This window comes from Pongo pygmaeus, chromosome 8, assembly GCF_028885625.2.
Source record: "Pongo pygmaeus isolate AG05252 chromosome 8, NHGRI_mPonPyg2-v2.0_pri, whole genome shotgun sequence".
Lineage (NCBI taxonomy): Eukaryota > Metazoa > Chordata > Mammalia > Primates > Hominidae > Pongo > Pongo pygmaeus.
The window spans coordinates 53,769,007-53,787,559 of record NC_072381.2 but is presented as its reverse complement, the minus strand read 5'-3'; the positions used below and the strand labels follow the sequence as shown (position 1 = coordinate 53,787,559).

The following is an 18,553-nucleotide window of genomic DNA, read 5'->3' as shown; positions in this document are numbered from 1 at the left end:
TGGCCTAACCCAGTTAAGGTAGCTTCAAGTGCAATGCTACTGACCGCTCTCCAGCCCCATAGTGCACTTGTTCTCATGGTCAAACAATCCATCGTGCCATCGTCTGTGTCTATTTGGAAAGCATTCCTGTCTCCAAGAGGGTACACACTCAGTGACCAACAAATATTTTGTATGCAAGTGACAACCTGAGTTTTCCTGAGGGACCTCTCCCTTAAAACGTATTCATGTTCTGGAAATCCTTTAACAGTACATGTAAAAACAGTGAGTCAAATTGATTATGTAGCAGCTGACTCTCAGCTATGAAATCTGGGACAAAGCTGAGAGCTGAGACCCTTTCTGAGGACATGGGAATCAGGATTGACCTTGTAAGCACCTAGACTGTATCTATTAAACTAGTATTGACCAAGGGCCTACTCTGTGCTAGGAACTGAGGTGGACAAGTGAACAAGACAGGCCATGTGTCTTGGGGTAGGTGGGGGAGGAGAACAGGGATAGATAATAAATGCAAGCATAACAAGTAATGCATCATAAACTACATTTAGATGCCAGATGCTATGGAGGAGAAGTGCAGAGAAACAAGGGGCATCAATGTGTGGGGGAAGGTCAGTCTGCATTATTAATTGGGGATGGATGGAAGAAGAGGTGTCAAGTCTGATGCCACAGTTTGGTCCCTGAGTGTCCACAGGAGGCCAAGGCTGTCAGCCCAGCCGGAAGAGGCTGTGGTGGAGCAGCTGGCTGGGAGCTGGGCTTGGGACAGGCAGGGTTTGAGATGCTTATCATCATCCAAGGAGAAACGCTAAGTAGGCAGTAGGCTAAGTGAGTCCAGAATTGGGGAGCAAGGTCCAGGCAAGAACCAAACACTGGGGAATTGTTACTGTATAGATCGTATTCAAAGCAATGAGACTAGGTGGGCTCACCAGGACAGTGAGTGTAGACCAGCACGATGAGTTATAGGCGGAGAAGAGAAGCAAGGAGCTTGGCCATGGCCTTCAGGGGGCACGAGGCAGAAGCAGCCTCTAACCCACCCAATCAACTCCCTCCCATGCCTGGGCTATTTCCACTGTCCCCTGATGCCCACACTCACTGGCCTGGAGTATGGAGTCCAGGACACGGTAGCTTCCTGCTGGAGCCCAGAGGCTATTGAGACCAGCCCAGTGCAACCCCATGCCTGGTACCAGCCTCAGGGCTGGGTTTCTCCTGTTTCTTTACTTATCTTTTATTGTGCCTCCTCCCACCCTTCTTCCTTTCCTCCTTCCTTCTTTCTTCCTCTGTCCTCCTCCTCTCCTTCCTCTTGTTGTCCATCCCCTCCTATCTGCAATGAGGCCTTTCCACTGGATGTTTCCTCCATCTGAAATCCTCTCCCTGAATCCTCACTTCCTCTGATCTCTGCTCAGGTATCGTCTTCTCAAAGAGGGCCCTCCTGGCCTCCCCTTTCTAAAAAACACATCTTCCAACTCTTCTCTTCTAGTATCTATGTCTCTATCCTGACTCTTTCTCTTCCTAACATCCATCACACCTGTCATTACACCTTATTTTTGCTTGATTCTTCTTCTAGAATGTGAGCGGGACCTTCATTTTGTTTGCTGCCTGGAACAGTGCCTCATTCATAGTAGGTTTTCAACAAATACTGCTGCTGAGTGAATGACTTCAAAGGGCCATGGGAAGTTCAGCTGTGTCCTTAGAGTTGACCCTCAGCATTCCGCTTCGCAGTCATTTCACACCTTCTCACGTGGTAGGCGGTCAGCAAAGCTGCCACAGAGCTGCGAGCTGTCCTGCGGCAGATGGGGTGCTCCACTGGAATCTGGGCTGTCGCCAGTGGGCTCTCACCAGAACTAGAGGGTGTGCAGTGCAGAAAGAACTCCATGTGAGGAGATGCCCCAGCATGATACGAGGGGGCCTGTGCAGCTCAAAGGAGCAATGTGTCCTCTTGGCCCCCAGGATAAATTCACTGAAAGCCTGCACTCAGGGAGGCGGGGGTCACGGTCCATAAGGACGCTAGGCTGCAGGGTTGAATGGGGTTTCTACTGGGCTGGCACCTGGAGTCCGGGATCCCCATTTGTTTCAGTTGTGTGGTCCCATCCATGCTGCTGCCTCCTGTGCCAACCCCCACCAACACACACACACACACACACACACACACACACACAGACACACACACACATATCAAAACCAAAGCCTCCAAGGGCCACGCATTGCCCTTCCCGGACCTTGGGGAAGCAGCCACTTTTACATCCTCTTTACAGGAGTTCAGGCTGAAGCTTGTGGGGTTCAGGAAGCCATCCAGGGTCATGGGGAAGGTAAACGGGGGGGCTGGGCACACCCACCACAGCCAAAGCCCTGACACATTTCCCCTGCCAAGCCGCTTCTCTGAGACCCAGTTTCCTAATCTGCGGGAGGAGAGGAGCTGTGAGGAGAAAACAAAATAACACCTGTCTGGCAATAGCAGTGCTTAAAACACATTGGGTGGAATGGAATCACTCTTCACCTCATGGGCTTCAAAGGGGCCAGGTCTGCCTTTGGTTCTTTGACTTTTGCTTCTCTTGAGGTTGCTTTGTATGTTTTGAACATAGGGTGGATGAACAAGGCATTTCTAGTCTGTTAAACTAATCATCTTAATATTTTATTTTAATTGTAAGGCACCTATTCCCTTTTGTTCCTTTAACAAATCCAATTAAAACAGAGTACATCCAGAATTACAAAATAGATGCTATTAAACCAATAAGAAATCATAATCTTTTGTTATTGGGCCATGTGACCTCCTGGGAACTTTTGCTACAAATAAAAGTTGAATTCTTATTATCCGCTAGGGGAAAGAGGGCAGTTTGACAGCTAACGGCTTTCCAGGCAGCACATGTGCAGAGCCACGCTGGTGCGAAGGACAAAGAAGTAAATAATACTAGGGGCAGACAAAGCTATAAATGCATAATATCCCAGTAAGACACTTAGAGCTGGGCTGATCAAATTAACCAGATAATTGCCAAATGAAGTGAACCTGAGAATTTTTATACAGACACTCCGTTTGCTACTTTACAGGCACGGGGGTGGAAGTTTTGATGTAATGGGAAGAACACAGCCCACAGAAGTGCCGGAATAAGGCAGCTGTGTGAGCCTGGACAAACTCCTCACACACACTCCCCTCCCCACACCACCCAGAACAGGAGGGATATTCCTACCACAAAGGAGAGTGGTGCGGATGACTGAGATGGCAAAGGAGAGGTCACTTTATGAAGACATGGGCATGATGTACCTCTTAGCGTGGGTCTGAGGATGTGTGTGGAGACACAGGGGGGAGGGTGTGAGGGAGGCATCATTTGACCAGCACATAGAGACGGCCACTGTTTGGCAACAGCAGAAGTACTTTACGAGAGGTTAGACTTTCAAGTGAGCTCACATGGTAAAAATCAAACTTCAGGCAGTCTGCATACAGCCGCCCCTGATACAGGGGCGCTACAGCAGCCTGCAGCTCTCCAGGGCAAAGAGATCACTGCCTCTCTGGTGAGTACCAGGAAATGCAGTTGGCCGATGTCCCTGGGCGATGTTACATGAAAATCCTGTGTCTTCACACTCTTTACTCACACTCCATGTGGCAAGGCGTTCACACTGCGTTGGACCTGCAGGGACTGGAGGAGCTGAGAAACAACCAGTTCCTGCCTCCATTGCCGCCCACTTAGGGACACATGCTTATGAAGTGAACTGGCTCCTGGCATTATGTGTGCCCCATAAACTGTTTCTCTTTCTCTCTTTCATTGTCAATTGCCAAGCTCTTACAGTTAAATGACTCCATTGATGCTATTAAAATATCAACATTCATACTATTTGTACATATTTAGATATATACCCACATATGTATGGTACATCTATGAAAATGAACATCCTACATATTGGCGCCTGTACAGTGGAGTTAGCAGGCAATGGGTCACACTGAAGTGATTTCTTCAGGGACCTTATTTGCCTGTGGTCGGTTCCTCCAAAAGGTCAGTGGAACATCTGCATTACTGAACCTCTGCAGGGACTTTGGCTAAGGCTGCCTCTCTGTCTCCTCACTCTGTTGAGTTGGCTGGCTGCTTCAGCCAGAGTGCACACGATTCTTCATTTAGCAGACTCTCTAGGGGATGACATTGCAGTTCCCAGGCTAATCCATGCCAAATTAGAATGGACTTGAGCAAGTGTCTCATCACCCAGAGTTCTGGGGACTCTGACATTCCTTGGTTCCAATGTCAGAGATTCCAGCAAAACAGGAACACCCTTCCTGGGGCCTGGGGCCACGGGGGCCTAGTGGCCTTCCTTGATCTCCTGTGCAGAAGTGGGTGTGGCTTTCAGCCTAAGAGTCATAGGATTCCAGGATGGCTTCCTCTCCTGGGAGGCAGTGAGGGCCAGCAATGTACCCCCAGGATGAGGCATTTGCCACTGGGGGAGCACAGGCAACAGAGGGAGGAGAGAAAGAGGTGGCACAGTGTATAGAAAGATTGTACACCAGCTTGCGTATCAGACACATCAAGGTTTGACTTTGGCTGTACTCTTTGCTGCCTGTGTGACCTTGGGGAAGTCACTTAACTTCTCTGAGTCTCAATTCTCTTATTGTAAAAATAAGGTTGATATTTTGCATAGTTTCTCTGGATATTAGACATACATGAAGGGCCCAGCAGCATGTTTGAGGCAATTACTTTGGTACCATGAGTGAATGATAGAGAGGGGCTCTAGACATTGGCAGTATTTCCAAAATTGATGTCAGAAATCCCCCCAAACCGTGGAGTCCCTGTAAGATTCCAACCCCTGCTTCTGCATCTCTCCTGCCATCATCCCTCCATCAGCTCTGCCCAGAGTGTGGTGGAGCTATTGCTGTGAGCTGCACCATCATCTCTGCACCTCTAATCTGTCCCTTTCTAGCAATCTGTCCTGCCCACAGGGAAGGAGGGCTCACATTGGGGCAGTTAGTGGAGAAAACGAAAACACTTTATGTTTATACCCCCAGGGAATCTATATTCCTAAATCTAGGTAACACTGCAGAGCAAGTAGCACAGCACACAGTTTCGGGCCCAGAATGATCTTTGGACAAGGGGTAATTCTCCAAGCTATGCCCGAGTCAAAAGTTAGTGCTGATTTCAGCAGCCTGCTCAGAGGTTCCCAACACACCCACTACAGACACAGGACCCACTATGACAGTGCAGGTCTCCACCTCCCATGGACTTCATCTGTGAAGATACAGCCCCGCCTCTCTTTAGAGGGAGCATGACCATTCTGGGAAGGGGCAGAGGACACAGAGAGTGATCTGAAGCCACTCAGGAGGTCACAGTTAGGTGAGCTGGCCTGTTACACGCCCAGTAAATACAAGGGTTGGGAGAGAGAACAAATGCAGTTACTTTTGAATGAGTGAGTTGTTGCGGGAAGTTTGCATCATTTCCTCTTAAGAGATGACCCACAAGTAAAAGATATTTCTCATCCACATGACATGAAACATCCTATAAAGCTAGTCCCAAATACTGGCTGTGAAATGGCAGTGTCTATGGGGGTTTCAGTTCCATGTGTCTATCCTGTATCTCAATGGGTCAGTTGAAAGAATGAAATTATTATTGTGAGACTGTGTTAGCAAGCTATTTAGGGATGTTAGAAATATAGAAACAAAGTCAGTCTTGCTTAAAATTGTAGTCAAAGATACATGAGTGTGAAGCACCAGACATATTCTAGTATCATAATGACAAGGGTCTTACAACTGGAAATGCTTGCAAATATTTGGATGACATTAATATATTGGTTGCCATTACTTTTTTAATTTAGATATCCATGGGGTGTCCCACCATGCTGTTTGATTCACAATGACTAGAGAGAAAAAATTAATTAGAAATTAAAGTCAAACCAACTGGTCCACTTTTTCCAAAGTATAAAAAACGATTATACAGGAACAAAAAGACACAGTACATTTAGAAACCTCTTATATTTGAGCTGCTAAGCTGTTCATGTGAAATGAAATCTATTATCCATCCAACCACACATAAATACATCCATTCATTTGTCTATTCGCCCGTCTATCTGCTTATCTACTTACATCTTTCTCCCTATAACTATCAGCTTCCCTTGTGTGGGTTGATCCCACTCTGACATTTCAAGAATTCTATGAACTGATAATAGGCCATCTAGTCAGTTTCAAACAGATGATCAAAAGATCATGGCTTCTGGCACTGGGTCTGCTTCTAGTGGTACTGGGCAGCTTAGGGGGTCAGGATGGACCCTGAGCCACACAACACACTCTGCCTTCTATAACTGAGAGGAAGGGTCCCTGCCAAGGTCGAGTGGCCCCAGGGAGAAGCGCAGAGAGGGTGGAAGTTCACCGTGCCCCATCTGGCCCCGGGGCTGCCTAGGGACCCAGACTCCCTGGGGAGGTGAAGTACATTATCCCAGCCAGCCCTCACTTTACCTTGAGGTGATTAATGGGCAGGCTTGGAGCCAAAGGGCCCTTTGGAGAGAGGCTCCTTAATGGAGGAGTTCTCTGTAGCCAGCTCCGTGCTGCTTCCTCATCACCATTCATCAGAGCTGGGAGGGCTTCTTCTCACAGTGTGGGTGGGCTGTGGGCAGCAGGCACAGCTGGCCCAACTGGCTGGATCTCCCATTTGCTGGAAGCACCCCTTCCTGTCCAGGATTCTCTCTAACCCATGCTCAGTGTGTTTGGCCCCCCTGAGCTGAATTTTATCTTAGATAGTAGAAGAAAACCAAAAGGCAGCCCAGGTTTTCGTTGTTCAGGGGAATCTGGTGGTCAGAATCAGTGAGGATCTAGATTTGAACTATTTCAACTTGAGGACTGGGCCTGTTTACTGTTTATCTGTGTTGCTCAGAGGCTTGATAAATGGTAGGCACTCAATATGCTCATACAGTGAGTGAGCAAATGAACGAATGCATGAGTAAGCACATGGACTTAGCTTAAATCAGTCCCAAAGGACTAATAATGACCATAGACAAATGAAAATTTACTGATTGTTTAGGCCCATGGGATAGGATTACCAGATAAAATACAGGACTATGCGGTATTTGGGACATATATATATACTAAAAACTATTTGTTGTTTATCTGAAGCTCAAATTTTACTGGGGATTCTGCAATTTTATTTGCTAAATCTGGCAAATCTACCATGGGGAGAAGCCATTGATAAACATCAGATGAGTGCATAGACTTCCCTGATCTCAATTCATCTCTTTTTAATGAAGATTTCAACCCAAGCACAGTAGACAGTTTTTCTGACATGCCAGCTTGTGAACAGGGAGACGTACACATTGGACCACAGCGGTACCCAGATGCTATCTATTTGGATGCCTTTTCAGGGGCAGAACTAGTTGTGTGGGGGCTTAACAAAATCACAGACTTCCAACGTGGGACAAGCCAGCAGGCACAGTGAGAGGAACAGAAGTAGAATATGGAGTCCCAACTATTTTGTAAAGTTTTTTTAAAAACGATTTTAAAAAAAATGTGTCTACAGTAAAATTGCCTCTTTGGGCACAGTTCTCTAAGCTTTAACAGATGTACAGATTCACGTAACCACCATCACTGTCAGGGTGCAGGCAGTGACACCAACCCAGAAAACTCACTTGTGCCTCTCCCTTCCAGTCAAACCTTTCCCCAACCCCTAATCCCTGCAACCACAGATTTGTTCTGCACCTAAAGTTATGGCTTTTTCAGAAGGTGACATAAATGGAATCATTCCATTCATGTAGATGTTTGAGACTTTTTTTATTAGGCAAAATGCTTTAGGGTTCATCCAAGTTGTTGCATGTATCTGTAGACTTTGTGTTTAGTAGTATTCCATTACCACAGTCCTCGCTTACCCACAGGTGATATGTTCTAAGACCCCCATTGAATACCTGAAACCACTATAGTACACTATGTTTTTCCTATAGGAAAACATGCCTATGATAAAGTTTAATTTATGAGTTAGGCACCATAAGAGATGAACAACAATTCATCATAAAATAGAACAATTTCAACAATTTACTGTTCTCAACTTCACAGACAGAAGATTCATTCTTGCTGTAGATGTTAGCAACCTCAGCATATGATTTGTTTTTTTCCCCAAGTCAAGAACTTTCACCTTTTCACTTAAAGGAAGCACTTTAAGGCATCTCTCTCTTTGGCATATCTGAACTACCAGCATCACTACTCACTACTAGGACAGCTACTAAGTGACGAACAGGCAGCTAGCATTTACAGAGTGAATCCACTGGAAAAAGGGATGATTCAAGGTCTGGGTGGGATGTAGCAGGATGGCCTGAGATTTCCTCATACTACTCAGAACAGTGAGCAATTCAAAATGTATGAATTTCTTATTTCTGGGGTTTTCCGTCTAATATTTCCAATCTGGGGAACTAAAAATGTGGAAATTGAAATAGCAGGTAAGGGAGACTACTGTACAGTATTAGGAATCCACCCATTGAAGGACATTTATTATTTTTCTGTTTGGGGCAATTATGAATAGAGCACCTATAAACACATGTGAACAGGTTTCAGTGTGAACATGGAATTTTACTTTTCTAGGGTAAATACTTAGCTGGGGAAATGCCAGATGATATAATAACTGTATGGTTAATTTTATAAGAAATTTCCAAAGTGTCTTCCTAGAGACTATACCATTTTGCATTCCCATTAGCAAGGAATGAGAACTCTAGTTGCAGCATCTCCTTGCCAAAAGTTTGCACTATCGATTTTTGTGTTTGTACATTTCTACATTGAAATGTACCTTTAAATATTCTGGGCATTTAAAAAAATTGTATTGTTTGCTTTCTTACTGTTGAGTTGAAAAGATATTTATAGATTTTGGATACCATATATCTATGATATATATGATTTGCATTATTGTCTTCCAGTCTGTAGCTTGTCTTTTCATGCTCAACATTTTTTTTCACAGAGCTCTTAATTGTGTTCAACTTATTAATACTATCTTTTGTAAATTGTGCTTTTGCCTGACTCAAAGTCATGAAGATTTTCTCCTTCATTTTCTTTTCAAAGTTTTATAGTTTTACATTTTACATTCAAATCTATGATCCATTTTGAGTTAATGTGAGTTAATTTGGCCAAGGTTTAATTTTTTGCATATAAATAACCAATTTCAACACCGTTTGTTAAAGAGTTAATTGTCTCTCCATTGGACATCCTTTGACCTTTTGTCAAAAATCGATTGACCATTTGGCCATGTTTGTATAGATCTATTTCTGGACTCTATTTTCATTCCATTGACCTATCTACCTGTCCCATCACCAATAATACCACATGCTGTAACTATATGGTAAATTTTAAAACTGGGATGCATAATCCTCCAACTCTATTATTCTTTTTCGAAATTATTTTCAATTTCTAGTTTCTTTTCCTTTCATATAAATTTTAAAATCTATTCATCCATATATGTAAATAATCCTCCTGTAATTTTGATTAGACCAATTTGGAGAGAGTTGACATTAAGTCATCCAATTCATGAACATGGTGTGTTTCTCCATTTATTTAGGTCTTCTTTGCTTTCCTACATCAGCATTTTATAATTTTCATTATAAAAATCCTGCACATTTTGGTTACTTATGTGAAATATAGAAGTATTTTATTATTTGGAGCATTATTATTTTTCATAATTCAGTTTCCAATTGTTAATAGCTAGTATATGGAAATGCAATAGGGGCTTTGTGTACTAACCTTGTATCCTATGGCCTTGCTAAACTCACTTATTAGTTCCAAGAATGTTTTTAAAATTCTGTGGGATTCTCTATGTGGACAATCATGACATCTGTGCAAAAGAACAGTTTTATTTCATTCTTTTCTGTCTGTATGCCTTATTTTTTGCATTATTGCACTGGTTAGAATTTCCAAAGTAATATTGAACAGACATAGTGAAAGTGTGCTCTCTTGGCTTATTCCCAAACTTCAGAGAAGAGCCTTCTGTCCTTCACAAAGTATGATATTAGCTCTAGCTTTTTTGTGGATGTCCTTTAGCAGATAAGGAACGGCCTTTCTATTACCAGTTTGCTGAGAGTTTTTAATCACTAGCAGATGTTAAATTTGTCAAATGTTTTTTCTGCATCAATTGATAAGATCTTTTTTTTTCTTTTTAGTCTGTTAATATGGTATGTTACATTAACTGATTCCCAAGTATTGAGTAAGTTTGGGTTGTCATTTATATTCTTTTTACATGTTACTGGATTCAATTTGCTAATACTATGTTGAGGATTTTTGTAACTATGTTCATGAAGAATATTGGTCTGAAGATCTCTTTCTTATATTGTCTTTGTGTGATTTTAGCATCAGGGTAATGCTGACATCAGAAAATAAGTTGAGAATCGCTCTCTATTCTATTTTTTTTGAAAGAGATCATATCAAATTGCTAGTATGTCTTTGCAATTGATTGAATGTTTGTGTCCCCCGAAAACCTGTGTTGAAACTCTAATCTCCAGTGTGAATGTATCAGAAAGTGAGGCATTTAGATCATGAGGAAATTAGATATTGAGGGTGGAGACTTCATAAATGGAATTTATGTCATTACCAAAAGGGGCCCCAGACAATTGTTTTGCTCTCTTTCTACCATGTGAGGACAGAGCAAGAAAACATTTATGAACCAGGTAGCATGCTCTTACCAGATGGCAAATCTGCCAATGACTTGATTTGGACTTCCCAGCCTCTGGAACAGTAAGAAATAAATTTATGTTGCCTACAAGCCAACTAGTCTAGTTACAGCAGCCTGAGTGGACCAAGACAGTCCTCTTTAAATGTTTGATAGAATTTAACAATAAGACTACTGGGCTTCGGGTTTTCTTTTTTGAAAGGTTTTCAACCATGAATTCCATTTCTTCAACAAATAGAGGTCTATTTGGGTTTTCATTCCTTCGCAAGTATTTAGTAGTTTTTAGTTGATCTTATCTAAGTTCCTCTTTTTTTTAGAGTTGTTTGTACTGTTCTCTTATTATCCCTTTAATGCCTGAGGGATTTAGTAAATCCTCCCTTTAACTTCTGATATTTGTAATTTGGCTTCTCTTTCTTTTTTTTTTAATTGTCAGTCTGGCTATCTGTTTCATTAATCTTTTCAAAGAACAAGCTTGTACTTTTTTGTACAATTTCAACTCCTTTAAATTTGTTAAGGCTTGTTTCATGACCCAAAATATAGTCTGTGTTAGTGGATATTCCATACATACTTGAAAAGAGTTTGTATTCTGCAGTTGCTAGGTAGAGTGCCTTATACATGTCAGATTCAGTTGTTTGGTGGGAATAGTGAGTTATTCTATACTAGTAGTTCTCATCTCCAGGCAATTTTGCTCCTCAGTGGACATTTGGCAATGTCAAGAGACATTATTGATTGTTACAACTAGTGGGCAGCTATTGGCAACCAGTGGGTAGAATCTTCTGGCATTACTCTGCTAAACATTCTACAATGCACAAGACAGGACTTCCCCCAAGCCCTGTCACCATCCCACCTCTGCTGACAACAAATAATTACCTGGTCTAAAATGTCAATAGAGCCAAGGTTGAGAAACCCTTTTCCTTGCTGATTTTCTCTCTACCTGTTCTATTGACTGCTGAGAGACAAGTATTGATGTCTCCAATTCTAATGGTAAATTTATCAATTTTTCCTTTCAATTTTATGTTTTTGTTTCATTTAAATGGAAGCTCTGCTGTTAGGTACATACACATTTAGGATTTTTTTGTCTTATTGGTTAAATGTTTTATTAATAAGTAATGGTCTTCTTACTTCATGTAAATTTTCTTGTTCTGAAATATGCTTTATCTGACATTAATAAAGTCACTACATCCTTCCTTTAGTGTTTGCATGGTATGTCTTTTTACATTCTTTTAGTTCAATTCACTGTTGCTTATTTAAAGTATATTTTCTTTATAGACAACATACAATTGGGTCTTTTTCTTTTGTAATCTATCCTGATAATTGTGTCTTTTAATTGGTGCGTGTGGGTCACTTTCATTTAATGTAAGTATTGCTATGTTTGAATTTCAGTCTATCATTTTAATAGTCGTTTTCTGTTTGCTCCCTCTGTTCCCTTTTCCTGCCTTCTTTGTATTTTTTGAATTTTTAAACTGTTTTATTCTCATTTATGTATTTAGTTTTTTACTATTTACTATGTCTTTTTATATATTGCCTTAGTGATTGCTCTGAGGATTAAAATACACATACTTAACTTTATAGTCTACTTAGAATTAACCTTTCACCACTTCAAAAGCAGTGTAAAACCCTTACCACCATATAGGTCTTGCTAACTTCCCCGTTATGTAGTAGTTGTCTTATGTATGACATCTACATACTTTGACAACTCCATCACACAGTGTTAGTTTTCTTTCAATCACATACATATTTTAAGGGTATTTAGAAGAGAAAAATACTCCACATTTACTCAAATATTTAGCATTTCCATTGCACTTCCTTTATCCCCAAAGTTCAGAGCTCCTCTCTAGTACAGTTTCCCTTTCACCTGAAGAACTTCCTTGGACATTTCTTTTACAGCAGCTTAGTTAGTGGCAAAAACTTTTATTTTTCACTCATCTGATAATGTCTTTATTTTGCCTTCATTTATAAAGGATACTGTCAGTCTGGGTTGACAGTTCTTTCCTTTCAGCACTTTAAAAATGATGTTTCCAGCACCTCTGGCCCCCGTGGTTTCTGATGAGAAACCTGCAATCATTCCTATCGCTGTTCCCCTGCGGATGACACGTCATTGTTCTCTGGCAGCTTTCATGCTTTTTCTTTAATTTGGAGCAGTTTGATTATGTGTCTAAGTGTGAATTTCTTTATTTATCTTGTTTGGAGTTCGCTGAGCTTCCTTCCTGTGTTTGTAATTTTTATGTTTTTCATCACTGTTGGAAGTTTTCAGCCATTTTTCCTTCAAATGTTTTTCTGCACCACAACTGTTTTTCCACACTTTCTGAGATACAGGTGTAAGTATAGGTATCAGCAGAGATAGAGATAGAGACACATGTCGCTTCATGACGTGAATACTTTCTGAGAAATACATCCTTAGGCAATTTCATCATTATGTGAACATCAAAGAGTGCACTTACACAAACTTAGATGGTATAGCCTACTATAGACCTAGGTAGACTACGTGGTCTAGTCTATTGCTTCCAGGCTACAAACCTGTACAGCATGTTACTGTACTAAACACTATCGGCAATTGTAACACAAGGGTAAGTATTTGTGTATCTAAACCTGGAAGAGGTAAAGTAAAATTATAGTATCATAATCTTATAGGACAACTGTCATATATGCAATCTCTCATTGACCAAAATGTCATTATGCAGCACATGGCTGTACACACACACACACACACACACACACACACACATATTTTTAAAGCAGGGCTTTTTACTTTTAAAAAGCACCTAGGTCTATAGTAGGCTATTCCATTTAGGTTTGCGTAAGTATACTCTTTGATCACACAATGAAGAAATCACCTCTGCCTTTAAACAGAGGCAGCTCAGGGTGAGTCCAGAGTTGCTATACAACTTTCAGAATCACTTTTCCTGAATTTCTTCCCTGTTGCAGTCTCTCTGAACTCTGTGGCTCCCAGGAGCATCTCTTCTTCCCCCACTTGTTGGTCTTCTGGCTGGATTTTGTTTTCTAAATCTGTTGCACACTTATTGCAACTGTTTCTGCCTCTAGGGCCAAGTGGCAGTAGGGTAGAGAAAACAAAGCAACCCCCCAGCTCTGAGGACCACAGTTTGGTCAAAGACAATGGTTCTCTTCTTCCAGCTTCTAGGTGCCTGCCTGGATGACTCCAGGGACACAGGGTGGTCTGGGATGAGACAGGAGAGAAGCAAGCAAACAAACAAACAAACAAAAAACAGAACACAAAACAGATTTCCCTTACTGTCTCTGACCCTTAAAAATCCATTTCCTGTTCCTTGGACCAGAAAGAGAGGTTCTTGTCGGAAATCAGAAATCTTTCTGTCCTCATCTGATGCAAAGTTTTGTGTTCTGGGCTGCCCTTGAGTCCAAGCCAAGAGAAACAGTTGAGGGGAGAAAGTGGAGTTCAGGAAACTTGCGGCCAGATTGGTCTTTACTTTGAGTTATGGATTTCTTCTCCAATCTGCCTGATATGACTTATCTCAGAGTCCCCAGAGTGCTTCTCTGTGCATTCTGCCCAAGGCTTTACTTGCTTTCAGGAGTTTCGTGGGACCAAGTGAGCATACAAAATCTTAACTGGACTTGGACTCCACTTTGTTTTTTAAGCTGCTTTATCCCATCTGGTTTCTCAGAGCTGAATGATATAGACAGTTCCATATTGGTGCACATGGTGCTGGCTCTGGAAACCAGCCAATTATGCCTGAAAATGGGGAGTCCACTATTTTTAAAGACTAGGGTCAGCTTACAAGGCCTGTGTAAATGAACATCAATGCTGCCAAGAGCTAAGAACTATCATTGGTTTACTGTGGAGACCACCATCTATCCCAGGTGACTGTGATCCATCAGGCCTTTCACAGGGTAGGACCCTCTGACCCTTCAGCTATGAGTGGTGACAGTGGGATTTTCAGTAGGTGTGAGACAGGCTTGTACACATTTCCCTTTGACACTGGGTGAGGAAAACATATAACTATATTCCCACACAGCCTGATTGCTCAATATTCACGTGCTGTATCAACTTGGGTTCTCATAAAAGGTATGGGTGATAAAGTACAGAAACTGTAGAGCACCTCTCCCTGCCCATCCCTGCAGGGAACAGAGGCAATGCAAGTTTGTGTCTCCCAAGGGCATACTTCTGCCTGGTTTGGAAATCTTGGTCCAAAAAAAAAAATCAGCAAGCAGAAGGCACTGAGTTGTTAGAAAGAAAAGGGGATCTCAGAACAAAACAGAACAGAGTTGCATCCTCTTCCTGGCTGCAGACCTTCCTCACTTCTGAGCCTCAGTCTCACTGCATTAGGGGTAATGCTGTGGATCTTGTTGTTGAGGATTAGGAACAATATGTGTAGCAATTTTTAATAACTAACATTAATCAAGCTATTACTATGCACCACGCACTGTTATAAGTGCTTTATAGTATTAAATAATTTACGCCCCCTCAGAGCTCTGTAAGGGAGTCTGTTTTCACAAATAAGAAAACACAAGCACTGGGAATTTAAGAAGATTGTAAGTAGAGTAGAGCTGGACTTCTAAGCCAAGCATGCAGAAGCCAGAATCCCCATCACATCACATTGACATTCTGCTTCCCCACACTGAGGCAGTCATGGCCATTATCAAGTTTCTGTGCAGAGGAGTTGAAGTCCAGTGTGAAGGATGTGAGAGGAGGAGAGAAGGGGCAGGAGATGGAAAAGGCAGCATTCTCCATGAGCTTTGCTCGCACCCCCCATCCCCCTGTGTGCTCATGATGGGGAGTTATGGTGCTGCTGGGCCCAGCAATGGTACAACCTGATATCCCTGGGCTGAGCAACAGGCTTTTTTTCCACATGGCTACTGTTGCACTGTAGCCAAGGCCTCACTAGTTCCTCTGGGTCCATGAGGGGAAGAGGGATGTGAGAAGTTGGTCTTAGTACCACCTTATTCTCTAAGATCTAGGCTTATGTTGGCTTGAAAACTCAGCAGTCCCTCCCCAGGAACTTGTATGAAAACTTCAGGAAATCCTAGCTTAATGCAGGGGTCTAGGAAGGGGCAGATATCCAAGAACACATACACACGGCCCTGGGTGGGGGGTACGTGACAGTCTGGGACAGTGGAGAGTATTTATAAGTCGGGGCATGGCACAGCTAGAGGGACATTTAGTGTCCTTCAGGCTGACCCTGCACCTCCTATTTTAACATCCAAGAAAATCAAAGTCTGAAGAAGGCACAGTTTGCTGACAATCTGTGGCTGGGCTGGGTCCACTTTGCCCTGACTTCTCTCCACAATCCTCTTTCTTGCTTTTTAAACCACTGAAGAGCAAAGCGTCATGATGTGGGGGAGCCCAGTGCCCTCTGGCATCTCCTAACCAGATGTTTTCTTATCTTTCAGCAGTTTGTCGTGATTTTTCCTCACACTGATCACTATCCAATCAGAACAACAAACTTCTAACACTCCCTTACTAAAAGAACATGGTTAAGGGTAAGAAAGGCCCCAAGGGCAAGAAGATCACCCTCAAGGTGGCCAAGAATTGCATCAAAATCACTTTTGATGGGAAAAAGCGCCTTGACTTGAGCAAGATGGGAATTACCACCTTCCCCAAGTGTATTCTGCGCCTCAGTGACGTGGACGAGCTGGACCTTAGCCGGAATCTGATCAGGAAGATCCCTGACTCCATCTCTAAGTTCCAGAACCTCCGGTGGCTAGACCTGCACAGCAACTACATAGACAAGCTGCCTGAGTCCATCGGCCAGATGACCAGCCTGCTCTACCTCAATGTCAGCAACAACAGGCTGACAAGCAACGGGCTGCCCGTGGAGCTGAAGCAACTCAAGAACATCCGCACTGTGAACCTAGGCTTGAACCACCTGGACAGTGTGCCCACCACACTGGGGGCCCTGAAGGAGCTCCACGAGGTAGGGCTCCATGACAACCTACTGAACAACATCCCCATGAGCATCTCCAAGCTCCCCAAGCTGAAAAAGCTCAACATAAAGCGGAACCCCTTTCCAAAGCCAGATGAGTCAGAAATGTTCATAGACTCCATCAGGAGGCTGGAGAACTTGTATCTTGTGGAGGAGAAGGATCTGTGTGCGGCTTGCCTGAGAAAATGCCAAAACGCCCGGGACAAGCTGAATAGAATCAAGAACATGGCCACGACGACACCGAGAAAGACCATCTTTCCCAATCTGATCTCACCCAATTCCACGGCCAAGGACTCCTGGGAAGACTGGAGGTGACTTGGAACCTGACCCTGAGGCAGAAGGGAAAGAGAGAGGGAGGGAAGAGGGCAGTGGGCTGCATCCACAGGAAACCAAGGGCTCCCCTGTGGCTGCAGCAGCTCTTTCAGCCAAGCCCATAAAACTCCTTTCCTTACTTCCTCGGTGTGTGATTGTGTTGATTGAAGGGCTTTTGGTTCCTTGCCATTCCACACATTTCTCTGTCCTCTGAACACACACTCACAAGTACAGGCACAGTGAGTAAGGAAGGGGCTGTCCATGTCCATCCTACTCTTGCCTCCAGATCTCTCTTGTCTACCACTGTGGCCTAGGCAGCTAATGCCGCCACACACTCACTATCACTGGCATTTCAGAACCCACCGCCAGCTCCCAAATGTGAAGTTATTTAATGGAAATGTTTTGGGTCTGGGCTTCAAAGGCAAGGAATCTCAGAGCATGAGTTTGTAAGAAAGTAGATGAGCACTTGGTGTTGGGTAGGGGACAGAGCTGGACCACAGAAATGGGCAGGTTTTATTATTAAGGCATCAATAGGCAGATAGCTTCTTGGGCCCAAAGCAATGTTTTCTCTCTGAACTGAGCTTGCATAACTTGCTCTATGAGCTTTCTTGGCTAAACCTGCAGACCTCTGACTGGCTGCGAATGAATGAAGTTGCACATCCATCCTATTACATTCAGTGTTTTTCCAGATCCTCATGGGAGAAACAAGATAATGGTGGCAAGTATGGGTTGGTGCATTCAATAAATCAACACCTTACTCGGCACCGTGCTAGGTGCAGGGGCTGTGTCCCTTTGGGAAAAGCTTGGCTTGCCTGGTGCAAGCTGGAGGAGAGAGCAACTGAAATGAGATGGGGCAGAGCGCCACTGTCTGAGGCATTCAGGAGATCCCGGTCATGGATGTGCAGGGCTGGCCTGGCAGAGAGAAAAGCCAAAGATTTTGAGGTTGGACAGATCTAGGTCCATGGCAGCTCTGCTTCTGACTTGGCATCCCCTTGGGCACCTAACATAGCTTTGGTTCCCTCACTCGTGAAGTGGCAATAATGGCATACCTAACTCCAAGGGTTCTGTGCCTCTAAAACAGGCAGCACATGGAGAACATACTCAGCAGAAGCCAGTTCTCTTCCAGAACCATAACTTGGTTCATTGCGAAGCTGAAATACTACTTTGAACAGTGGTGCCAGTTACACTAGATCTTTTGGTAGAAAATGACAGTAACCAAGTCAATCCTCACAATAGCTGAGAACCTTCTCTGGCCTCACTGTGTACCACACTCTCACACCTTCGTGTGCGTAAAAGAAAAGAATCAAGAATGATACCTTGAGGAAGGCTTTTTTTCCCCAGGACTTTCCTATGTTGGTGGCAAGTTTGCTGAGTGGATGATGAGAAGCACCAAGAGGTATCCATCAGTGAACTGGTATTAACTTATTTTCTCCTCACATTGTCAACCACAGCACACGGCACACTTCATTTCTTCGCCCCTTGCTGCTTACTTCCTCTTGTAATGCTTAGCTATGACAACTGTATCATATTTCTAAAACCTTGGGAGATCTAGACTCAAAATTTTCATTTTAGTTTTTCCCTTTATTAAGTGTTTTTCATTGTAGAAGTAACAGAACCACAACATACTACTAAATATAGTAGCTTAAAGCATCCATCATTCTACAGTATGTTAGCTGCAATGCTGGCGGAGTTCCTTACTAGTTATTTTTCTGTATATATTTTTACACATAGTTAAAATTACAGCAGGTCATTTCTGTC

The 18,553-nt window shown here is 43.1% G+C and overlaps 2 protein-coding genes across 16 annotated transcripts in view; one reads left to right on the top strand and one right to left on the bottom strand.

Annotated features, from left to right (window-relative positions):
* Positions 1-18,553, bottom strand: part of WDFY4 (WDFY family member 4) — a 297,400-nt gene that overhangs the window by 52,500 nt on the left and 226,347 nt on the right. The gene's annotated exons all lie outside the window — the stretch shown is intronic.
* The window catches only part of LRRC18 (leucine rich repeat containing 18), a 32,544-nt gene that overhangs the window by 9,328 nt on the left and 4,663 nt on the right, over positions 1-18,553 (top strand). For 4 of the 12 annotated variants that reach the window (XM_054437005.1, XM_054436997.1, XM_054437001.1 and 1 more), the window contains one exon: positions 15,951-16,794. In XM_054437005.1, the coding sequence (XP_054292980.1) occupies positions 16,031-16,794 (764 nt within the window). In that variant the 5' untranslated portion in view covers positions 15,951-16,030. Of the gene's footprint in view, positions 1-1,555; positions 1,610-5,210; positions 5,298-15,950; positions 16,934-18,553 lie in introns of those variants that run through there. The other 8 variants (XM_054437006.1, XM_054436999.1, XM_054437000.1 and 5 more) reach the window with 6 other exon arrangements.